General features: G+C 48.0%; 1 protein-coding gene across 1 annotated transcript; it reads right to left on the bottom strand.

Moving 5' to 3' along the window:
* Positions 1–15224: 15224 nt before the first annotated feature.
* Positions 15225–20123, bottom strand: LOC125556369. Its single transcript, XM_048719120.1, has 13 exons — positions 19963–20123; positions 19138–19250; positions 18913–19050; positions 18685–18815; positions 18311–18586; positions 17989–18140; positions 17245–17309; positions 16977–17036; positions 16747–16884; positions 16201–16669; positions 15930–16063; positions 15781–15813; positions 15225–15683 (listed from the first exon to the last, which is right to left on the bottom strand). The coding sequence occupies exons 2-10, from the start codon at positions 19238–19240 to the stop codon at positions 16533–16535; spliced, it is 1200 nt and encodes a 399-aa protein (XP_048575077.1). The 5' UTR covers positions 19241–19250; positions 19963–20123; the 3' UTR covers positions 15225–15683; positions 15781–15813; positions 15930–16063; positions 16201–16532.
* Between the last annotated feature and the right edge of the window lie 5991 nt (positions 20124–26114).

Below are 26114 nucleotides of genomic sequence, written 5' to 3'. Positions count from 1 at the left end.
GGGGGCGGCTATTTATATCCTGGGAGGCAACCCAATATGAATTGTCATAAATGTCATTCTCTTATTCGATCGTTGTCAGGATAAGGATCCACTCGACAGCTGGCCCGCATTGCAGCAATGGTCGGAATTTGAACTCTCAAATTCGTCGGGGCACTCAATTTCCTCACTTTTAGGCAGCACACTGGCAAAATCCTAACTCCTTAGCCTGACCAAATTCATCAGCGACCAAATGAACTTCGTCACTATCACTAGCAAATGCGTCAGCTGTTCCAGAGATTTCCAAAGGCTTCACTCGAAGCGGCTTGTGTATATATAGGCTTGAGCATCACTTTGGAAATGTGAACTATGTTTCACCTAGACCCCCTTTAACAATACGGTTTTTCATATGACTCAAATAAGAAGAAAGAAACTACAAAAACAAAAGTCTTCAAGCTTCCAGTCTTCACATCAATTTCCTCAAAGGTCGTACCAATTTCATCACCAAATTCTTCACTTGAAAAATCCAATTTTTAGGGGTCGTCTTCCATCTGTTAAACCAAATCTTCAGGGACTATATTTCCTGTGTGCACTCACAAACATATTAATTCCTCAACCTATTTGTCTTCAATACTCCAAAACCACTAAGGGGGCACTTGATGCACTTACAACCTCTTTCGGGCATGCAACACCATCACCATCAGAAATGGGCGCAAGGGGTTGTTATGGCATGGCAACTGGAGTGGTCACCCCCCTGAAATTGCTTGCTCCGGAACTCTTCAAGATTGCTTCAAGAAAGAATAGGACAGTGCACCAGGAGTTGTGCTACGAAAACTGGATTTGCGCACTCGTAAGGATCCATTCTTGACCTCAGCTTCAGGAATAAGTCGACCTTTGGGCTTGGTTAATCCAGGTGCACCTCTCGCCTGACCAGGAGGACTCCATAATCTGGAACCTAACTTCGAATGGGGCATACTCTTCCGCTTCCACGTACGTGGCCCAATTCCATGGTTCCCACCCCAAGTTCACCGCTGACAAGATCCGGTCTGCTCATGCTGAGCCTAAGTGCACGTTTTTCGCATGGCTTTTGCTTCATGGTAGTATCCTCATGGCTGATATGCTGGCTATTCGTGGATGGCCGCATGACCCGAGATGCCAGCTTTGCCTTCACGCACCGGAAACTGCAAACCACCTTTGCAAGGATTGCTCTTCTGCGGTTGCCGTCTGGAATCACATGTCTGCCTGGACACATGAGGACTTGCCAGTCTAAGGTTTCCTTCTAGACCCCGCTGATGTCTCGGGATGGTGGGATATGAGCTGAAGGAGGCAAAGCAAGGCTGCAGACGCCGCAGTGGGAGGCTTATCTATGCCATGTGGAATATTTGGAAGGAGAGGAACAAACGCATTTTCACGGTTCCCACATGACGCAATATGAGGTTGTGATGCTAGCCTTTGACGGTACCAAGCAAAGGGAGAGGGCGTTTGGCGTCGACGTACCAATTGTCGGTGTGGGCTAAGCTCGGGTCAAACACGTTCCCATAAAATGTTAGATGTATACCATATGAAACAAAAAGAAAATGCTATCAGTAACTATTTGGGGGAAGAGGGATCACACTTGAAACCATATCCTCGTTAATCTGTCTATTTGTGTGCTCTTAATTTTATTTATTGTTACTCCTTATGTCTGTGATAATATAACACTTGAAACCGAAAATGGTAGTTTGAGTTTTGCTGACAAAACAATCTGGAAAGAATAGCCTATCAGAGAAAATAAATTGAAAAAATGCATCAAGATTAGATAATCAAATGAGTGGTCTTCTTTACCTGGTCCTTGATGTGTGAAGTAACCATCAGGAGCTCCTTGTCTGCAGAAAAAGTGCAGAAAATCTAGGCAAGATAACATAGCGTACTAACTTTATCTAATGGAAAAGAGGAAGCAAACTGAAGGGTTGCTTTGAGCAGATTGCACATCAAAGATATGCGTGGTGTTGAACTAAAATGTAGCATGCGGAACGTCTATGCATTCTTCGGTGTGAAAAAGTTTGCGAATCATATTTCATCTCATTTTTAGCCTCTTTCTGAGTTTGCGCGAAAGATTTAAAATTCAATCCCTGCTTGAGTGGATGAATCCATGCATAAATCAGCAAGGAAAGTCACTATTTGTTGATTTAGATCTTCAGTACAAATGCCTATCAAAATAAATAAAATTAAACTCTTCCTTTTCAGAAAAAGGTAGGCTCAACCAATTTAAGCAAGATGCATTTGGTTACGATCACAAAACACACACTATTGTAGCTTTAAATTATTGTCCAATAATACAACACTAAGCAATGCAAAGCAAAGGCATATAAACTATTAAGTTCCATTTTGGAGTGATGGGCATATTATGAGATTGAAGGGCACAATATTTCAACCGTTCAGTTTCTGAATTCTTAAGATTTGGGTTAGTCTGTTGATCCTCTTAAAAGAGACTCCTCATGTTTTCTTCTCCCATAGGAAATTGCTTACTTTCTGATAAATAAAAAACATACATACATGAATAAAGTAGTTGGAAGGATACAACAGACATACTCACTGAATTGATCACAATTCTACAACACTGAGAAATTGCATAAAACGTTACAACACTTGCCTTTGTGGGGAGTACTTCATAGTTTCACACTCATTAGCTTCGCATTAGACATGATTGAATGGAACAACGGATGCAAGCCAAGATGGCAAAGCTTCGTTTGAGACTCCGCGCTCTCGTTCCGTACCACGTCTCTGTCGTCGGCCAATCCGGCCCCGGCACCCAGCTTCCCGACGGCGGCCACTCCGACCCCGTCGTCCACCCTCCCTCGCTGCCCTCTCCCGTCGGGCATGGCCCCGTCCCCAACCCCTGGCTGGCCTCGCGAGCAGTGCTGGCTCGAGGCCAGCCTCTCACCGCCGAGCTCAGCGGAGCCATGCGCCTCCCCCACCTCCTACCGCCAGGCGCTCTGCTTCGGCATGCCTGAGCTCCCCGACCCTGTGGTCCCCACTTCGCCGGCCGCCAGGCACGGCCCACGCTCGGAGATCCACCGGGTCTTCCCTGACGCGCCGCTGCTGCTGCAGCTGGACGCGCCGGCTCCCCAGGCCCCTTGGGAGCAGGTTCGTGGCCACAAGCGCCCCCGCCCTCGCCGTGATCTCTGGCCGGATGGGGGGCGCCCCTCTCGTCCCGCCTGGCCCGTTCGCGCGGGGGAGTGCTCCCGCTGCTTCAGCACGCGGCACCCGCGCAGCGAGTGTCGCCGCGATATCCGGTGCTCTCGCTGCCGACACTATGGGCATCTGCGGCGGCACTGCACCAACCCTCCCTACCGCCCGCGGCGGTGCCCCCAAGCTGTGCTCCTCCCCTCTCCTCGGCCTCTGCCCGCCCTGTCGATTCCTCTGGGTCCAGCGTCGCAGGTCCCTGCCGGCCCGCGTCTTCCGGGTCGTGCTGTGTGTCTGCTACCTCTCCGCTCCCCTCTGAGCCGTGCTCTGCTTCACCCGTGAGGTCATTGACCGCCTCCCTGGTGGCAATGGGCACGTCGGTGCCTCTTTTGGGTCACCCTGCTCGCCGACCGGAGGTCGCGCTCTGCTTCCTGCCTCGATCGGTGGAGGTCGTGGCGGCCGAGATGGAGCAGCATCAGCTCACGCTTGTCGCCACCTTGGCCAGCAACCGTTCTGGGGTCTCCTGCGCTGAGGTCGCGCTCGCGCTCCAGCAGCGCTTCCACCTCGCTCCACGGGACATCTCTGTTCATCGCCACCACCTCGAGCCCTTCCTCCTCAGGTTCGCGGACCCTGCCTCCTGTGCCCGCTTCGCTACCGGAAACGCGCGTTTTCCGTGATTCCGTCTATTCCTCCACCCTTGGAGCAGCGTGGCCGGCGCGGAGCTGGTCGATCTTCTCTTCAGGGTGGACATCGAGATGACTGGCATCCCCGACCATGCCTGGCATCACTCCACGGCAGAGTTGCTCCTCGCTCCCTTCTATGAGATTGAGCACTTGGCGTCGGAGACACGCGACTAATCCGACCGCTTCGCGTTCAAGCTGTGTGCATGGACCAACAACCCCGATGCCATCCCGAGGCATTTCGAGCTCTTTCTCCTGGATTCTGATGCAGTTCTTCCTGATGCCAATCTCGCGGTGGCTGGGCGGCTATCTCTACGAGTCTACCGCCGCCCGGTAACTATTTTCGTCACGGAGACGGCCGACTACCGGCGACCTGCGCCTCGGCCGCAGGCCAGCCGCGGCGACAACGACGGGCCCCCTGGAGATGATGATGGCTCGGCCGGCAATGTCCCTAGCTCCCCGCCTCTGCCAGACCCGTGGCCTAGTTGACATGAGTTCCCGCGTCGTTCCGGGGACAATGATGCTACCACTGATAGGTTTGCGCTGGGCGGTGCCGCCGGGAAGCGGCGTCGGCGGCGGCGATACGGTGCTCTGCCTCCTGCCAGGATTTGGACGGGCGTATTGGGCCCCCACCCCTTGGACCACACCCCTCCTACCCGCCTGTCTGACGCCTTGGCCCACCGACTTTCTTTTCCAGCTTTGGGCAAAGCGGCTGCCACGGATTTGGACGCTTCCGGTGCTGGGGCCCATCCCGCGTTGATTCTGCCGTTGGCCAGGTGACCAGAGGCAACGACCATGTCTCCTCTCCGCGCGGATCCTGCGGACGATCCTCCTCGGTCTCCTACCCCTTGTGTGTCGTCCCCCACCCTGGGGGCGTGACCTACCGCAACTCAATAGCTGTCCAGATCCTATTGGGTTGAGACCTGCCTCGGACCCTACAGCCTCTGTCGCCTCTCCCTGTCGCCCCGCAACTGGGCCCTGACCATACCGCCCCGTTCCGTGCGCCCAACAGTTGCGGGCCTGACGATGAGGCAGTGCTGGCGCAACTCCCCTGCATGTCTATCTCCCCATCCTCATCCCAGCAGGGTGGGCCTGTACCTATGCAAAACGCTGATTGGCTCGCACCTGCCTCGCAGCCTCTCGCCACCTCAGGGGTGGGGGATGTTCTGGGGGGCCCGCCGCCCTCCCACGACGAGGGCAACCGCATGACGAACCCCACGGCTGTTGTTGCAGAGCATCAGGTGGGCCAGCTGCATGGGGGCATCCTTTCCATGCATGGGAGCAATTCATCTGGCGAAGTTAACCACTTTTTGCTGCCCTTGCTCCAAGCTGCTACTCCGGTTCTTCCCACGCCCGCGGCCCCTCCACGTCGTCGGTGCAATGAGCTGCCACCAAACTTCACGCCGTGGCGTAGTGGGCGGATAGCCATGAATGACCGTGGCCTAGTCTCCGAGCTAAAGGCTAAACGTGTGCTGCTCAAGCACCTGGGGCTTCTCAAGGAGGATCAGCCGCTATCAGATAGCTTACTCCAACAATACGCCAGCCTCTTTGACTGCCCGTTGGTGGCCGAGATTGTGCAGGCCCTAGCAGACTTCTATGGCTGGAAAATTCCCACTAGTGCCATTGGGTGTACCCCTCCTGGATCCCCTGTGGCTCAGGGGCGCCTTGTCATGGATTGACATTCGTGTTTTGGTCCCTTCTATGGAAAAATTGTTTGTTTCCATGAATAGCAACCTTAAGATTGTTTTTTGGAATGTGCGCGGCCTTAATTGCCCAGCTAGGCGCGGCGCCGTTCAGTCTGTCCTCTCCTCGGTCTCCCCGAGTGTGGTTTGCCTACATGAGTCCAAGCTCGCTGCGGTCTCACCTTCCATTGTCTCCGACACCTGTGGTGCGGCCTTTCAGGACTTCTTTGCTCTCCCGACCACTGGCACGCGTGGGGGGGTCATCCTAGCCTGGCGGGGCGACGAGATCTCGCTCTCCAACCCTGACATTGGTCTGTATCATGTCACCGTCTTGGCCTCTGTGCCGGGTGTGGCTGGGCACTGGTGGCTGACTGGCGTCTACGGACCCCAACATGACGAGGACAAGCTTGCCTTCCTCGCTGAGCTGCATGATGCGCGTTCCTTGTGCGCCGGTCCCTGGCTAATTGGCGGCGACTTCAACATGATTGCAACGGCCGAGGATAAGAGTAATGAGCGTTTGCATCATGGGATGATGAGCAGATTCTGTCGTTTCATTGCTGACGAGGAGCTTCATGATGTTTATCTCCACGGTCGGTGATACACCTGGTCTAGCGAGAAAGACTCACCCACTCTGGAGCGCATTGATCGGGCACTCTGTACCTCCAGTTGGGCGATGGGGCACCCCAACTACTTCATGCGATGCCTCTCCTCCATGGTGTTGGATCACGCCCCACTCCTAATCAACTGCACCCCGCGTACTCCAGGGCCTCGCGGGTTTCATTTCGAGAAGTTCTGGCCAAAAATTGATGGCTTTCATGAGACTATGGCTGACGCTTGGAACTCTTGCCCTGCGGACGATGACCCGTTCAGATGCATCTTTGCCCGTCTCAAGTTCACTGCCAAGCGCTTGCACAGCTGGAGCGTGTGCCGCATCGGGCATGTGGCTCTGCAGCTTTCCGTTGCCCGCGAGCTTATTTCCAGGCTCGATGCTGCCCAAGATTTCCGCCCTCTTTTGCTACACGAGGCCTGGTTCCGGCGCCGACTGAAGGTTGCATATCTGGGCCTCGCTTCGCTGGATCGTTCCATTGCTCGCCAGTGGGCCCATTGCTCCTGGCTCCAGGTCGGGGAGCCAATACTTCCTTCTTGCGTGTTCGGGCGGCACAGAGAAAGCAACGCACTAGAATCACTTCCCTTCAGGTGGAAAGCGCTGAAATTTCGGATCAGGCAGCCATGGCTGATTCCATCCACGAGTTCTTCACTAGGGCGCTGGGTACCCCTGACCATAGGGCTTTCTCCATAAACCTTGACGCCCTCGATCAGCGCTCATTCGATCTTTCCGCCCTCGACATGCCGTTCTCTGAGGACGAGATATGGGCTGCGATCAAATCTCTACCGTCTGGCAAGGCCCCTGGCCCGGATGGGTATTCTTCAGAGTTTCTTTGCTCATGCTGGGACATCATCAAGCACGACATTTGTGCAGTCTTCCACAAGCTCTACTCCCTCAACGGTTGTGGCTTCCAAAAGCTCAATGAGGCCTTCATTACTCTGCTCCCTAAGCGGCCCGATGCGGCGTCCATTGCCGACTACCGTCCCATCAGCCTCATTCACCTCATTGCCAAGCTGGTGGCGAAGGTCTTATCTCTGTGCCTAGCACCACGACTTTACGAGATGGTTTCGGCAAACCAGAGTGCATTCATTGTTGGGCGATGCATACATGACATTTTTTTGCTCGTCTAGCAAATGGCCCGACGCCTCCATAACCTCAAGCTTGCTCGCGTGATGCTCAAGCTCGACATCGCGTGCGCCTTCGACTCTGTTTCCTGGCCCTTCCTCCTGGACATATTGCGCCACCTCGGGTTCGGACCACGCTGGAGGGAGTGGGTCTCCATCCTACTTTGCACGGCAAGTACGCGGGTGCTGCTCAACGGCTGTCCTGGGCCGCCTGTCACTCACCGCAAGGGGCTCCGGTAGGGCGACCCGGTTTCTCCCATGTTATTTGTCCTGGTCATTGATGTCCTCAGCCGACTCCTTCAGCGTGTCATCGCTGCGGGCATCCTCATGCGGCTTACTCCGCGCCACATGGCCTCTAGCATCTCCCTGTATGCTGACGATGTGGTCATATCACCCCACAGTGTATGAGCTGGCAGTGGTGCGCGAGCTCCTTCGGGTCTATGGTGTCGCCTCTGGTCTGCATACCAATTTTGCCAAGTGTTCGGCCACACCCATTCATTGCTCTGCAGATGATCGCAGCGCAATCGTCGGTGGCCTGGAGTGCCCGATCATGGATTTCCCAACCAAGTATCTTAGACTTCCCCTCTCCATCAGGAAGATCTCTTCCTCCGCGCTGCAACCATTCATTGACAAGCTCGAGTGGAAACTTTCGGCGTGGTGGGGATCCATGCTTTCGAGGGGCGAGAGACTTGCCCTGGCCCGGCATGTTCTGGGTGCCATGCCACTTCATATTCTCATGGCGATGGCTATTACCCCTCCCATCTTGAAGCATCTCAATCACCTCGTACGCTCCTTTCTCTGGCGTGGGAGGAAACAGGCCAATGGTGGCCATTGCCTTGTAAATTGGGCTACTGGATGTCGTCCGATCTCTCTTGGCGGCCTGGGCATCCCGGACTTTCAGCGGGCCGGCATCGCCTTGCAGTCCAGATGGCTGTGGATCCAATCCACCAACCCCTCGTGTCGATGGCATCACCTCCATATGCCCAGTAGCCCCGAGGTTCAGGCTATTTTCAGGGCCTCCACGTCCTGGACCCCTGGTGCTGGCCGTTCTTGCAAGTTTTGGGTGGATCACTGGCTCTACGGCAACTCTATTTAGGAGACCGCACCGCTGATATTCCAGAAGGTACCGAGGCTCTGCCGTAAACTCACCTCCGTTCGTGATGCCTTGCTAGACCGATCTTGGGCGCGGCAAATTTTGGGCTCTCTTGGGCCAGCGGCTCTATTGCAGTACGTTCAGCTATGGCGTCGCCTACGGCATATTGCGCTCTCTGAGACGCCCGACCTCATCAGATAGAGATGGACCTCGACAAGGATCTACTCGGCGAGTTCCTGCTATCAAGCTCTGTTCCATGGATCCATCGAAGCACCCCACTGGCAGCTCACGTGGAGGCCATGGGCGCCTCTCCGGGTGAAGATCTTCTTCTAGCTCGCTCTTAGGGATCGCTGCTGGACTGCGCAGCGTCTTGCCCGGCATGGCCTGCCGCACGATTCGACCTGTCCCTTATGCGACCAGGAGCCGGAGACGATGTCTCACCTGCTCTCGGGTTGCCCCTTTTCCCGACAGGTTTGGCACGAGATCTTGAGCTGGTGTCGGCTTCCAGTCTCCATTCCCTCTGTGGACGTCCCATTCCTCGACTGGCTCGCTGCGTCCACGGCAAACTCCCCGCTCTGCCTGCGTCGAGGCTTCACTTCGCTAGTCCTGCTCACTACCTGGTGGATTTGGAAGCAGCGCAACTCCTGTGTCTTCCACAACGACAGGGCATCCGTCCCGCACCTCACGATGACAATCAAGGACGAGGCTCGTGCATGGACACGAGCAGGCGCCAAAGGAATATGCACCATCTTGCCACAGACGTAGTGTCTAGGACCTGGGGTGCGTACCCCCCCTTTTTCTGATTGTACGCCCCACCTCCTGACTCATGCCGCCATGTGTGTTCATGCTTGTCAGAGGTGTTATTCTGTACTTGTTGTTTGCTACTTCTTATACCTATCAATGCAATGATACACAAGTCTTTTGCGTATTCGCGAAAAAATATTCTTTCTGAAACTCTTCTAATAATGTTGGCCTCAACATCAGACAAGCCAGCTATCCGAGTTTTGCACTTCCGTAGAAGGGAAAACCATGGTACATCCGTCAGGCAACAACAGCAGTACAACTACAATTACAAAGTAATGCATCTAAATAATATACTTCCAATCCCTTGGTGCCCCAGATCCATAAACAAAATTGAAGGGTGGATGCGAGGCTAATTAAAGAATGAGCAGTGAGCCCCTACCTTGGTTACCGTCGGCTGAAGGTCTGAACAGGTCAACAACATTGTGTTGTTTGTCAGGAACGGCTGTGGCAGCACCTTCAGGAGGCCAACAGTGCCATGGAAGGTTGAGGACGGGCATGTTAGAGAGAGAGGAGGCTCCAGTCGGGTGCAGGTAGGAGGATCCACTTGCGCTGGAGGTGGTGTCGCCGACGGGGGCCCGGGAGTCATTGCGCATGGAGGTGGCCCAAGTTGGGCATGCCTAAGCTGCAGGGTATCGGCGGGGTCTGACGCGTGTCCTGGTACTTTCATCGTGGATCCGGGTCCTTGCCCGGTGTCGCACCATCGAGGCTGAAAAGAAAGCAACTCCATGGTTCAATTTCAACAATAATTCTGGTGGAACCAACCAAAATCAATCTCACTCCAATGGAGCTCCCTTGGCAGGTAGAGACAGAGACACGGGAGGTAAAAGGACTGCTGCTCCAGGGGAGTCGTCTCGACGAACAAAACGGATGCCGAGGAAGATGCAGAGATCGGCTCCCAACCGTCGGGGAGAAATTGATGTTCTTTTTTCTGGCGGAGATGGTGGTCGATCGGTTTATTTTTCTTTCGGGGAACAGAAGGGTCCGTGGCTTTTATTACGACAAGAAATGGAGAGACGGCTGGTCGTTCGGTATATGCTCGTTGTCACTGTTAATGGAACGCACTGAGGTGACGACGTGGCATGCGTTATGCATGTGCAGAATTGCTGATCTGAGTGGGCCGGTGACATGGAGATTGCATGTTGAGAGAGCATTGACGTGGCATCGATGTTGATGTGGACAGTGCGCATGTAGAGAGAATTGCTATAGTGGGGAGCAACTTCTTAAGAATGATAGATTTGGAGGTTTTTTCACCTATTTGTTCTATATGAAAAGGCAGTGGTCCTACCGGTTTCTCGAAAAAATGTGTGAAGTCTCGTTGTCTCCGATTTCGACCTTTCCTCGACTCACCTGCACCGTCGACATTGTGACAACGCACGTCGTCTCCAACTTCGACTCCATACACCGACAATAGTCAAGGAAATGGGCACGAATCATTTTGTTGGATGGTTAGGAGGACAGTGGTATTCCCAGGCCACCAAGGTTCAAATCCTGGTGCTCGCATTTATCCTGAGTTTATTTCAGGATTTCTGGCAAGGAGACATTCCTATCGACTACGAGGCACCTACGATGACTTCGTAAAATCTCAAGACAATATGCCGGCTCAGTCTTTCGGAGGTGCTCATAGGGGTAGGGTGTGCGTTCATAGGGGTGAGTGTATGCGTGTATATACGATGCTTGCGTCTGTATTGTGTTAAAAAGGAAATGGGCCCGGTCCAAAACTAGAGGGGTATGCTATTTGGCAGTTATTCTTCACAATGGGCAAAGAATAGGAGTCAGAAACCCAAACTAGGCTTAGATAAGGCCCAACGAGTGTCTGGCAGGTTTCCTCTCTGACCCCGTCTTCCTCAGGGTTGTGAAGTTATCTGCTCATAGCCATAGCCATAGCCCCGGGAGAATATCCGGTACACCCAACCCCTAGGGTGCTCCCGGTGCTCCAAACTCCGTAGCACATTCTTAAATGTTCGAAAAATTCTGAAAAAAATCGAGCACCTCTCGTTCAGACACTACTACACATCTTTGTGTGTGCCCCTACATCTATGTCTTCGACACTACTACTTATGCCATTTATGTGCTACAAATGGATCCTACCGACAGGATGATAATTCTCATGGTGGCAAAAAAGCAAGATATCTGTGTCCGGAGCTTCCAGAGGTATGTTCTGATAATGGGAAGCTTCTATTGCGAGTGAAAATATCAGCAGAATAGCTAACGAAATAATTACGAATATATTTTTCACCTCTCGATCTCCTGAGGTCCCAGTGCATTAGTAGCTTTGCTTTGTTCTGTTGCAATTTACAACCAACTCCCCGGCAGAAAACTGTTTGACATCTCGAAATTTGGATCCCTAGTTATCATTTGTTTCCCTTATGTGCCTTCTGTTTCATTTGCCGTGATTGCTGTAGTTTAGATCCACTCTTCTTCTGTTTATGATAAGTACAACCCTTGGAAGGTTTGGTGGCCTCTTCCACATCTAGCTTATGGTCTTAGGCTCCTGCTTCATCCTCATCTCGCTTATGCCAAGCCTTTTCAGCATAAAAAAACAGCATTTAGAGAGCAAGTAGTTCCTTTGTACTTTAGACTCTCCGAGTCAAATGTTTGAATTTCTCCACTTTTGCATGCAGGAAATCTGGCATCACACACAAGCCCTAGTGCCAATGCGAGACGCGGCCAGGGCTGCCTGTGTGTCTCGTTCCTTTTTGAACTCCTGGAGATGCCATCATCATCTCACCTTCACCAATGAAACAATGTGGTCAAAAGAAACTTTATTGAAGGGAACAACTGACCCGAATTATAGAAGAAACAGAAGAGAGTATAACAACAATATTGACCGTATTCTGGCAAATCATAGAGACGTCGGTGTGAAGACATTCGGGTTTGTATTTTATGGTAGTTACTGTAGAAGTGCATGCTCTAGCCAATGCAACCAAAAGACCAATCTGATGGAAGAGACTAGGCAGCACATTATATGTCAACACCCACCCCTCACATGTGGCTCCCTCAGGCCTAAACGTGGACCGAAAGTGGGCTGCAATTTAATTGCGTCAGCCGGGTCTTGAACACAAGACCTCTTGGCTCTGATACCATGTAGAAGTGCATGCTCTAGCCAGTACAACCAAAAGACCAATCTGATGGAAGAGACTAGACTGCACATTATACGACAACACTTACAATACCAAATTTTATAATCGTCTCAATAATTGGCTTCAGATTGCTATTACACCAGTGATGGAAAAACTTACCCTTACATCGGAGAAGGCAAAGTATGAGTTCCCTTGTTAACTTTTATCTGATAGAAGTGGAAACACGATACGGCATCTCGACCTTGCTAATTGTATCTTGCATCCCACAGTTAACCTTAATTTGAGATGCCTGACAGTATTGGATTTGTACGAAGTGCCTATCACAGGGGGTGAGTTAGCGATCCTTCTTTCCAAATCATTTGCTCTGGAAAAATTGACACTCCTACATTGTCATGATATACGCCGATGATGTGGTCTTATTCATCAAGCCAAACTACACGGATCTGTCATTTGTTCAAGAGACTCTCAAAATATTCGGAGAGGCATCAGGGCTCAAGGTGAACTATGCTAAGTCGTCTGCCATTCTTATCAGAGGGGAAGAAGGGGATGAGGAGATGGTCCGGAACATGGTGCCCTGGCAGATTGAAAAGTTCCCATGCAGATACTTAGGCTTGCAGCTCAGCATCAAACAGCTCAAACGATGGGATTGGCAGCCGATGATTGACTCTGCTCTGAGAATCCTGCCGGGATGGCAGAGAGGGATGGTGACCCGGCCCAGAAGGCTGATCCTAGTTAACTAGGTCATGAGGGCAAGACCTACACATCACATCACATGACTTTTGTCTTGGTTGTAAGTCACTGTTCGTCCCGCAAAGTTTATTTAATAACCGTAGTGGAATCAATTAACTCAAATATCTCAACAATTTTATTTTCAGGTGTCAGTGCCGCCAACTTATGACTTGATCTCTCAACCCTGAGGCAAATGCCAAAACAGAACCATGACAAGCTCAAGGGTGTGCAGATAACTGGTTTCTTCCCCCAGAAGACTTTGGCTGAGCTAACACGCCCTGGTAGAAAAAGGGCCTTTAGTACTAATGCCCTGACCCTTTAGTCCCGGTTCAATCCAGAACCGGGACTAAAGGCCCTCCACGTGGCCGGTCCACCTTTAGTCCCGGTTGGTAACACCAACCGGTACTAAAGGAAATTTCCTGATTTTTTTTGAATTTTTTTTTTGAATTTTTTATTTTCAAATTTCTGAATTATTTTAACCTCTAATCTCTAATCACCCCTCATCACTGCTCAATTTAATCTCTAATCACCCCTCATCATTCCAAATCATCTCACTACTCCAGCCTGAGCACGCTTAACTTTCGGGTTCTATTCTCCCTCGTTTCCAAGTCTGCACTTGTTGTTTTCCTGACAATAGTAAGATGTCAATCCTATTAACCCTCAGGAATTTAGCTTGAGCATGAAGTCACATATTTCACTGTTTGAGTTTAAAACTATTGTTCTAAAAAACAATAATTTTTTAGTAACACTAATATTTTTGAATAAGTAGTTTGACCATTGTTTGACCACAGTTTGACCAGATTTGACCAAAATTCAAAAAAGGTGAAATAATTATTTAATAACACTAATATTATTGAATAATTATTTAGTAACACTAATACTTCTTGAATAAGTAGTTTGACCATAGTTTGACCAGATTTACTGAAAATTTAAAAAAACTGAAATTTGAGCATAACTTTTTTTCCTTTTGGAATTTGAGGATTCTAGAAATTTGCAAACAGGCCATAGGCCGTCTCCATCGGATGTAACTTTTCGAGTAGATGATTTTTCATATAAAAAACTTTTTCATCCGAGTTCGTATGCAAAAGTTATGCCCATTTTGCAAATTCCAGAGAGATTTTGTAAATAAAGTCAAAATTCATATTTGTAAATTTTCCCAACAACTAGACCACATATTACATGTGAAACTTATTTTCTTTTATTTTTTGACATTTCCATCATTTTTTTATTTTTTTTAAAACTGAAAAGGCGATCCAGGGGGGGTGTATAGTTTGAAAATGGGACCTTTAGTACCGGTTCGTGGCACGAACCGGGACTAAAGGTCTCATCCCCATTAGTCCCGGTTCGTGCCTCAAACCGGGACTAAAAGTCTAATCTTTAGTCCCGGTTTGTGGCACGAACCGGGACCAATGGTTGTGGGCCAGGAGCGAGGCCCATTGGTCCCGGTTCATCCCACCAACCGGGACCAAAAGGTCTAGATGAACCGGGACTAATGCCTTAGCCGCACGAACCGGGACCAATGCTCACCATAGCCCTATTTTCTACTAGTGACGGCATATTCTAGAGAGTTCAGCGTCACTTGAGTGCCTTATATTAGACACTGTAAAAGTGAATCGTCGGTGCTCTGGCCATATATCTAGGAAATGTTCTCCCTTGGACGAGGCATATATCAAGGAGGCATGCGAGTCGATCGTGGCTGTAAAGACGTACATCAAGGGGATGGTTCCATCTACAGTTTGGTTAGATGTTTTAGGGCCTTAGCCGGTGTCATTCTTAATAGCATACTCGATGATGCCCGCACGTTGCTGTGTAAATTGCCTGCAATGTATTTTTGATACTCGAGTATAAAAAAGGGTTGTCGGGATTTTGGATACGAAAATGGTAACTGAAACCACATATAATACGAAAATGTTATAGAATTGACGTTTTCTGAGAGTGGTTTTTTGAGCAAACGCTCTCTAGTGCTTTCAATTTCACGCACAAATCTTAAAGCTGTGACATGTGTCAGTTACTATGGGGAACATGAAATTGATTATATATTACCGCACACACACCAGCACAAGAGGCAAGAGGTGGACATCTTGCTATACAAGGCAGAACACAAATTAAATAAAGCAAATTAGGTTCAGATCGAAACACCCACCCCTACAGCTAGTCACGCAAAACATAATCCCTCCCGTCTTAAAAAGATTCAGGTCATATTTTGACTCTCCAATTCCAGAACATGAAGCAACTATGTACAAAGAAACATTAGGGGAATGCACACAACCATGCAGTTTCAGTAACATGATAAAACATTATAATAATATGTAATCAGAAGACATGTAGAAATTTCAACAATGACAGTACAAATGAACAATTACTACACTCCGTTTGCTTTCCCGTGCAAATGCTGCCCGAGGACGCATAAAATGTTCAGCTACCACAGAAACTAGCAAACACCACCAGAGCTCTAGATGAAGTATATTCACTCTCATAAATGGAACACCATAATATTGGTCCAAACATTGAGATATGGCTTGATGAGAGATAACTTCTAACAGCTCAAACAAACAGGTTCAACACATGGAGAGCGCAAATTCAACGGAGCAGATCAAGGGCATGACGAGATCTATGGTTGTCAACCCTGTCTCCATCCACATATGTGAATCCAAACCTCCCAGATTTTTCCCCGTGGCCAAGTGGGAGCGAATCTTTGAGCTCATCGTCCGGATGACGCCAACACGGTATGGGCACCGGCCACCTATTTCCATTATCCAATCATTTTCCACACACAGTAACGTTATCGGCAGATTTTGTTTATGCAAAACATCAAAGTGATGAGTAAATATAATGCACACCTGATTGGTTTACCGCTGCCAACTTCAACAGTCCTGTGTCAAACACAGTAGGCCAGATTTAATGCAAAGTTTTTCTTTTTCTCTTTGATAAAACACAAAATTTCAAGTCCTGCAGTTGAATATGCCAAACAAAAAGTCAGTGTACATACCCATTTTCCTTAAAATGTGCCAGCACTCGAATAATACAATCCCTGAACAAGAACGGGGTTCCTATTTTCTTATCATAGAAGTTCATGCCAACAAATCTCCCTTTAAAGTCAATCAGAGGCCCACCAATCCCAGCCTAGCAAACAAAAGGTGTCATTAAAGCAATATGAATGGAGAAGTTGCCATTTGTTTTGCCAAAGAGATATGGTCTAGTACATCATGTGACGGATACATCAAATAAGATTAACCCACGGCTCCACGAGCAGTACTAACCTTAGTGATCTTACAACTGGAGTACCTAAGATCTCTGTAGTCAAGCACGCCTGACCAGTCAGTTAGTCTCCCATGTGCAGCCATTAACCTGCCAGATTTGAAGCAGCGCCCCACAGCTACTACATTGGAATCTTCCAGAATTAGAGGATTCCACCAATCTTCATGAATTCTAACTGGACGAAGACAGCAGAAATCCTTGACAACGACAAGAGCAACATTGTAGTGTAAAGTACAATATCGCAATTCCCCTTCTTTGCATTTATTGTTTGGAAGCAAAACTTCAATCTGCAAATGGCACTTGTGAGACTTAAGCAGAAAATGTAAGGACCACATCAAGAACCAACCTTCAACTTTTCAGCAATCTTGTTTCCATCTTTAGGATCACTAACCAAACTCGCTGAAGTCAGAATGGGGGTGCATCCATTCCATTCAATAAATAAGCCTGTGCATGCGAAAAACCTCCTTTCTCCTGTATATATACCGCAGTTTTGATTGACAGCCAAGTTCAAATGTGGAATAGTAAAAGGCACATTACTGAGATATTACCGCTGAATGAAGCGAGTGCGACAACTCGTCGAGGTAAACTATGAGAACCCATTTCTGTGAGTTGGCTCCAGATACCTTTACCAGAATCATATATGTCACCAAAAGTCTCTTCGAAGGTATTAACCAAAACCAAGCCCTCTGTTCAATGTTAGATGGCACAATAGTAGTCAGTGGTAGAGGAAAGCTGTAAACAAGTGCAACGCAGTACCGACTTATAAGCATCAACTCACCACTGACAATGGTTTTTGATGGCTTTGGATAACCCAAGGAGTCTAGATCACCAGATCTGTCTATGTCCCCAAGTTGAACACACCCATGAAGATAGTGTAATAAGGTTAGCTGATTAGCATTGACACCATGAGAGTACAACTATAAAAAAGGCTAAACAGCTTACGTGAAAGGCTAAGTTTGCATCACTTGTGAGGATCTTATGAAACAATATCACTAGAAATGATGAGAAAATGCACAACAGCAAAATATATCTGGCTGTGTGCTCACCTCTTGCATAGGTGCAATATGGCATGGGCTGCACTGGCCTCTGTATTTTCATATCCTTGTGGGAACTGGAAAGACATAGTAAACTTGGAATAAATTTTACATCCCCATGAGTACGAACCAGAAGTAAAATAGACCAAATCAGCGCTACGCAACATCTACATTAACAGAATTGCAAGAGAAGAAAGAGGACTACGTTGTGAGGAGAACTGAGCAATTGCACTATACAGAACCTATAGGGTCAGGAAAAGATCATAAATCCAACTATTTACCACATTTTAAGTCCGAAACAGGATGAGATTAGAAAAATCTACTACTCCCTCCGTTCTATAATTCTCGTCGTGGTTTTAGTTCCACAAGAATTATGGAACGGAGGGAGTACATTCAACATTAATGTGTTACCTGAGGATAAAAAAGGGAAGTGGGAAGAAACTACGAACACCATACATAAATATAAAGCAGGAACAAAAAAGCTACTAACTTCAGCTTTGAAGTAATGATGAGTATTCTTGGTAGAGGCAGCCAACAAGCAAGTTGTTATGAAGGGATAAATAAACAATGAAAAGTGCAAGGAAATAACAAGTGTGATGCATAAAACCACAAAAGGAATGACACCCTACGCCCACGATCCAGATTCTTGCAAAATTAATATGCCTCGAAATGTTTGGTAATCAATATAGCCTAGCACAAATGGAATTAGTGCTGGACAAACATAAGCAAAAATACAAGAAAACACACAAGATATACCTGAACCTCTCAACTTCCCTTTTTGGCTTAAATTTCTCCAACCATTTGATAATTGTACTCCTTGGCACGAAGGAAGTTCTTTCCGCAACCAAAGAAAGGTTCATGCCAAAAAGGTTCCCATCATAATCAAAAAGTGGCCCACCTTCCCAAGCCTAGAAATAAAAAAAATAAAAATAAAGAGGCAACAATGGTTACATTGAATAAAAAAGAACGATATGGAACAAGAGGTACATAATAAAAACATGATTTATATGCCTCAGAGCTATATATTTCAAGTGCATATAGTTGCAGATAAAATACTCACACCATGGTGAAAGTGTACCTCAGAGATTTTACAAGTGGAAAGCATAAGCTGTTTGCCATCTTCAGATCCACTTGAATCATTAGGTAATATCCCACTTGTGGCCATTAATGTGTCAGAATTGGCACGCGCGACAGCTAGTACTTTCATACTGGGAAGCAATTCCACCTGATGATCAAGACCCACTGGATGAACACCAAGGGTGACGAACACTATGTAGACAAGAGCAATCCCCTGATCCAAATCATAGTATCCCAATAACCCTCTGGCAACATCACCGTTGCGACACACTTCAATCTGTAATGAGACAGCAGGAGAAGTATTGAATGGTGACAAACTGACAATTATATTGAGCAAACAAGTAAAATAACTGAAGGATGATTAGCAGCACCAACTTTCAAGCTATCATGGCCTTCTCTTTTTTTATCGTTGAAAGCTTTAATCAAACTTGCTGAAGACAGAAACCTTGTGGCTTGCATCCCACATTGCAAGGCTATGCCCGAGCATGCAAATAACACCGAATGTCCTACACAAGATATAAATTTTAATCATCTGTAACTAATATTGTTAAATAAGATAAATATTTTAAAACTAAGAAAATTATAGTAAGACAGCATAGTCACCATCAGACAAAGCAAGGGAGACAACAGTTCTAGAAATTTTTGAGGTGACTTCTTTACTGAGCTCACTCCAGACACTTTGACCAGAATCACTAAAGCTATCAATCGGTTCTTCCGAACTGCCATCCGGATGTAATTCACCTAGTTAAAAAAATGATGGAACACAATTGTGAGTGCTCCAATAGAGTTGTAATAAAACATGTATAGAAAGATGAAGTGCCGGCAGACCTGAAGTCAACAGATCAAGTGTCTCTGCTCCGTCAGTGCAGATTCTCCTGTTCTTTTTGGAGCTTTCTGTTAGATCATCACCAGCTCTCTTAATTTTCAGCATATTCCTAACACTGAAGGGGAACAAAAGAAAATCCAAATGTTCAGTCATTGCCGGCAACAAAAGATTGTCGAACAACATTAATCAAAGGGTCCCCAATATAAGTCTTATGTCAGCTGATAGTCCTTGAACTAATATACTAGCTCTGTAACTAAATATAAGAAGTTTTTGCAGTTTAAATTGAACTGTAAAAACGTCTTCTGAAAAAAAAAGAGGTTTACTGAACCACTAAGTGGCTGTTTGTTACTTACGCACTTCCAGATATACTCCATCAATGTCCCTCATATAAGGAAGTACTCCCTCCTTCCCATATTATATGTTGACACTACACTAGTGTAAAAAACGTTCTTATATTATGGGACGGAGGGAGTACATTATTTTGAAATGAAATAAAAAAGTATTCTGGTGCAAGAATAAATATTGAGTGCCAATGCCAGCGCAAAAATGTTAATTAGTACTGTTGTATCCTATCAAACTAGGCGTGGGAGCTCATCAATTCGATTAAAATAACTAAAAAGGAGAAAGGAAGTCTACCAATTTCACGTTGGGGTTAAAAGGTTGAACTTTGCACCCAAAATTGCACAGTACCAATTTTCACGTTCGGGGTTAAAAAGGTTAAGAAGATTAGGAGGATGTAGATAGATGATTGCCGGTTGTTCACCCAAAATTTGTAGAGGTTATTTCGGATTAATTAATCAAATCACTGAGTGACGAAAAGGTCATACCTGAGAAACCAGTGTCCAAGGATGCGGACGAGGTGGAGACAGCAGACAGGCGATGCGTTAGAGGGGGCGGCGACGAGCGTGAGAGGCGGAGAAGACGTCCGCCCGGCGGCTGTGGCGGTGGATTTTCGAGAGCGGCGTGTGAAAGGAGTCCGTGGTTTCGTTTTCTGGGGGCCACGGTCGGTGGCACATCGTGGAGGGAGGAAGAGGAAAGGTAAAAGAGTCCCGTGGTGATATTCATACAGAGTCCTCCACGACCGCTCTCGCGACTGCGTCGCCCCGTGGGCGGCCGGCCGCGCGCCGATCTCTCCCCCTCAAGTCCCCCTCTCCGCTTCCTTCCCGCCGCTGTTGCTGGTGCCCACGGCCGGCCTGGCCCTGGGGGCGCTGGTGGCGGCGGCCCTCCTGACCTTCCCCTCTCAATAGCTCTCCGGTGCGGGGTGGAGCTGCACCGGTGGGTGCTCCTAGGCGGCGACGGTCTAGCTGGCGGCGGGGTTCCTCGTCGCAGAGCGGGTAGGCGGCTGGGCGGCGGCGCCATCGTTGGCGGCGGGGTGGCGTTGCGACACGTCCTGGCGGCGGTGCTCGGCCCAGGTCTAGGCCCTAGGGGGCCCATCTGGATCTAGGCCGGCCGACGGCGTGATTCTCGGGAGGCGGGGGCGTGGCATTGCGTGACGGGGTGCTGGCGACGCCGACGCTAGCCTGCTGCAGCACGGCCGGCGGGGCATAGCGGGCCCGTTTCGGGCCTGGGCAGGCCAAGGGTGACCTGGTATGCCCTGCTGCCGTGTCCGGTCGGCTACCGCGATGGTGCCGAAGGCGCAGGCTTCTCGCACTACCGCGGTGGAGGTGGTTCCCTTCCGCTCGGCCTTGGTGCTGCCGCTCTCGTCGTGTGGCACTTCTATCCGGTCTACTCGGCCTCGTGTTGGTGTCGTAGTGAGACGGCGTGGGTGGCGGCGCAACCGCGATGGCGCATTGGGCGGTGGTTTGGATGGTAGGCTCCGGATGGGCAGTGGTGTTTGGTGTGCGGGAGAAATCTTTACCGGTTCGTCCGACTCCGATGCGGTGACACCGGCGGGTGCCACCATTCCTTCTTGATGGGTGTCAGTGGTAGCCATCCCCCACTTTCCTCCGCATACTGAGGGAAACCCTAGGACTCGTCTGGGCAGCAGCGTCGTCAGCGTCGCATACTTTCTTGGAGGTGCTGCTTGGTACGCGGCACTCGGAGCCTTGGGCTGTGGTAGGGTGTTTCCGGAGGGCGCAGCGGTGGCGGGCCTTCCACGCTTTGTCGAGCTGTCGTTGTTGGCATTTGTTCTTCCTCTTTTCTGTCTTTGGGCTTGTTGTGCTGCTCGCCCCAGCGTCGCGATGTGTACTATGTTGGTTGGTTGTTTTGGAATACAAAGCGGGGGGAAACCCTTTTTCGGTAAAGAGTCCCGTGGTCTCGTTTGCTGGGGCCTAGGTCACGCCGCTTCGTTAGAGCTGAAGGAAATATGCCCTAGAGGCAATAATAAAGTTATTATTTTATTTCCTTATCTCATGATAAATGTTTATTATTCATGCTAGAATTGTATTATCCGGAAACATATAATACTTGTGTGAATACATAGACAAACTAAAACGTCACTAGTGTGCCTCTACTTGACTAGCTCGTTAATCAAAGATGGTTATGTTTCCTAACCATAGACATGTGTTGTCATTTGATTAAGAGGATCACATCATTAGGAGAATTATGTGATTGACATGACCCATTTCATTAGCTTAGCACCCAATCGTTTAGTATGTTGCTATTGCTTTCTTCATGACTTATACATGTTCCTATGACTATGAGATTATGCAACTCCCGTTTGCCGGAGGAACACTTTGTGTGCTACCAAACGTCACAACGTAACTGGGTGATTATAAAGGAGCTCTACAGGTGTCTCCAAAGGTACATGTTGGGTTGGCGTATTTCGAGATTAGGATTTGTCACTCCGATTGTCGGAGAGGTATCTCTAGGCCCTCTCGGTAATGCACATCACATAAGCCTTGCAAGCATTGCAACTAATGAGTTAGTTGCGAGATGATGTATTACGAAATAAGTAAAGAGACTTGCCAGTAACGAGATTGAACTAGGTATTGAGATACCGACGATCGAATCTCGAACAAGTAACATACCGATGACAAAGGGAACAAAGTATGTTGTTATGCGGTCTGACCGATAAAAGTCTTCGTAGAATATGTGGGAGCCAATATGAGCATCCAGGTTCCGCTATTGGTTATTGACCGGAGACATGTCTCGGTCATGTCTACATTGTTCTCGAACCCGTAGGGTCCGCACGCTTAACGTTATGATGACAGTGTCATTATGAGTTTATATATTTTGATGTACCGAAGTTTGTTCGGAGTCTCGGATGTGATCACGGACATGACGAGGAGTCTCGAAATGTTCAATACATAAAGATTGATATATTGGAAGCCTATGTTTGGACATCGGAAGTGTTCCGGATGAAATCGGCATTTTACCGGAGTACCGGGAGGTTACTGGAACTCCCCGGTAACCTAATGGGCCTTAATGGGCTTAGTGGAGGAAGAGGAGAGGAGGCCTAGGGGCTGCCGCGCGCCCCTCCCCCCCCAAGTCCGAATTGGACAAGGAGGGGGGGCGCCCCCCCTTTCCTTTCTTCCCTCTCCTCCTTCCCCCCAAGTCCTAATCCAACTAGGGAAAGGGGGGGGAGTCCTACTCCTGGTAGGAGTAGGACTCCTCCGGTGCGCCTCCTCCTAGGGCCGGCCGCACCCCCCTTGCTCCTTTATATACGGGGGCAGGGGCACCCCTAGACACACAAGTTGATCTCCAAGATCGTTCTCTTAGCCGTGTGCGGTGCCCCCTTCCACCATAGTCCTCGATAATATTGTAGTGGTGCTTAGGCGAAGCCCTGCGACAGTAGAACATCAAGATCGTCACCACGCCATCGTGCTGACGGAACTCTTCCCCGACACTTTGCTGGATCGGAGTTCGGGGATCGTCATCGAGCTGAACGTGTGCTAGAACTCGGAGGTGCCGTAGTTTCGGTGCTTGATCGATCGGGCCGTGAAGACATACGACTACATCAACCGCGTTGTCATAACACTTCCGCTGTTGGTCTACGAGGGTACGTAGATTACACTCTCCCCTCTCGTTGCTATCCATCACCATGATCTTGCATGTGCGTAGGAAATTTTTTGAAATTACTACGTTCGCCAACAGTGGCATCCGAGCCTGGTTTTATGTGTTGATGTTATATGCACGAGTAGAACACAAGCGAGTTGTGGGCGATATAAGTCATACTGCTTACCAGCATGTCATACTTTGGTTCGGCGGTATTGTTGGATGAAGCGGCCCGGACCGACATTATGCGTACGCTTACGCGAGACTGCTTCTACCGACGTGCTTTGCACATAGGTGGCTGGCGGGTGTCAGTTTCTCCAACTTTAGTTGAACCAAGTATGGCTACGCCCGGTCCTTGCGAAGGTTAAAACAACACCAACTTGACAAACTATCGTTGTGGTTTTGATGCGTAGGTAAGATTGGTTCTTGCTTAAGCCCGTAGCAGCCACGTAAAACTTGCAACAACAAAGTAGAGGATGTCTAACTTGTTTTTGCAGGGTATGTTGTGATGTGATATGGTCAAGACATGATGCTGAATTTTATTGTATGAGATGATCATGTTTTGTAACCAAGTTATCGGCAACTGGCAGGAGCCATATGGTTGTCGCTTTATTGTATGCAATGCAATTGCGCTGTAATGCTTTACTTTATCACTAAGCGGTAGCAATAGTCGTGGAAGCATAAGATTGGCGAGACGACACCGATGCTACGATGATGATCAAGGTGTCGCGCCGGTGACAATGGTGATCATGACGGTGCTTCGAAGATGGAGATCACAAGCACAAGATGATGATGGCCATATCATATCACTTATATTGATTGCATGTGATGTTTATCTTTTATGCATCTTATCTTGCTATGATTCACGGTAGCATTTTAATATGATCTCTCGCTAATTATCAAGAAGTGTTCTCCCTGAGTATGCACCGTTGTGAAAGTTCTTCGTGCTGAGACACCACGTGATGATCGGGTGTGATAGGCTCTACGTTCAAATACAACGGGTGCAAAACAGTTGCACACGCGGAATACTCAGGTTATACTTGACGAGCCAAGCATATACAGATATGGCCTCGGAACACAGAGACTGAAAGGTCGAGCGTGAATCATATGGTAGATATGATCAACATAGTGATGTTCACCAATGAAACTACTCCATCTCACATGATGATCGGACATGGTTTAGTTGATTTGGATCACGTGATCACTTAGAGGATTAGAGGGATGTCTATCTAAGTGGGAGTTCTTTAGAAATATGATTAATTGAACTTAAATTTATCATGAACTTAGTACCTAATAGTATCTAGCTTGTTTATGTTTGATTGTAGATAGATGGCTCGTGCTGTTGTTCCGTTGAATTTTAATGCGTTCCTTGAGAAAGCAAAGTTGAAAGATGATGGTAGCAATTACACGGACTGGGTCCATAACTTGAGGATTATCCTCATTGCTACACAAAAGAATTACGTCCTGGAAGCACGGCTGGGTGCCAGGCCTGCTGCTGGAGCAACACCAGATGTTATGAACATCTGGCAGAGCAAAGCTGATGACTACTCGATGGTTCAGTGTGCCATGCTTTACGGCTTAGAATTGGGACTTCAACGACGTTTTGAACGTCATGGAGCATATGAGATGTTCCAGGAGTTGAAGTTAATATTTCAAGCAAATGCCCGGATTGAGAGATATGAAGTCTCCAATAAGTTCTATAGCTGCAAGATGGAGGAGAACAGTTCTGTCAGTGAGCATATACTCAAAATGTCTGGGTATAATAATCACTTGATTCAATTGGGAGTTAATCTTCCAAATGATTGCGTCATTGACAGAATTCTCCAATCACTTCCACCTAGCTACAAGAGCTTCGTGATGTACTATAATATGCAAGGGATGAATAAGACTATTCCCGAGCTCTTTGCAATGCTGAAAGCTGCGGAGGTAGAAATCAAGAAGGAGCATCAAGTGTTGATGGTCAGCAAGACCACTAGTTTCAAGAAAAAGGGCAAAGGGAAGAAGAAGGGAAACTTCAAAAAGAACAGCAAACAAGTTGCTACTCAGGAGAATAAACCCAAATCTGGACCTAAGCCTGAAACTGAGTGCTTCTACTGCAAGCAGACTGGTCACTGGAAGCGGAACTGCCCCAAGTATTTGGCGGATAAGAAGGATGGCAAGGTGAACTAAGGTATATACGATATACATGTTATTGATGTGTACCTTACTAATGCTCGCAGTAGCACCTGGGTATTTGATACTGGTTCTGTTGCTATTATTTGCAACTCGAAACAAGGACTACGGATTAAGCGAAGATTGGCTGAGGACGAGGTGACGATGCGCGTGGGAAATGGTTCCAAAGTCGATGTGATCGCGGTCGGCACGCTACCTCTACATCTACCTTCGGGATTAGTATTAGACCTAAATAATTGTTATTTGGTGCCAGCGTTGAGCATGAACATTATATCTGGATCTTGTTTGATGCGAGACGGTTATTCATTTAAATCAGAGAATAATGGTTGTTCTATTTATATGAGTAATATCTTTTATGGTCATGCACCCTTGAAGAGTGGTCTATTCTTATTAAATCTCGATAGTAGTGACACACATATTCATAATGTTGAAGCCAAAAGATGCAAAGTTGATAATGATAGTGCAACTTATTTGTGGCACTGCCGTTTAGGTCATATCGGTGTAAAGCGCATGAAGAAACTCCATACTGATGGACTTTTGGAACCACTTGATTATGAATCACTTGGTACTTGCGAACCGTGCCTTATGGGCAAGATGACAAAAACACCGTTCTCCGGTACTATGGAGATAGCAACAGATTTGTTGGAAATCATACATACAGATGTATGTGGTCCGATGAATGTTGAGGCTCGTGGCGGATATCGTTATTTTCTCACCTTCACAGATGACTTAAGCAGATATGGGTATATCTACTTAATGAAACATAAGTCTGAAACATTTGAAAAGTTCAAAGAATTTCAGAGTGAAGTTGAAAATCATCGTAACAAGAAAATAGAATTTCTACGATCTGATCGTGGAGGAGAATATTTGA

The sequence above is a fragment of the Triticum urartu genome, chromosome 5 (genome assembly GCF_003073215.2).
Source record: "Triticum urartu cultivar G1812 chromosome 5, Tu2.1, whole genome shotgun sequence".
Taxonomy (NCBI): Eukaryota; Viridiplantae; Streptophyta; class Magnoliopsida; order Poales; family Poaceae; genus Triticum; species Triticum urartu.
Note: the sequence above shows the minus strand (reverse complement) of the source record. Positions and strands in the feature narration are given on the sequence as shown.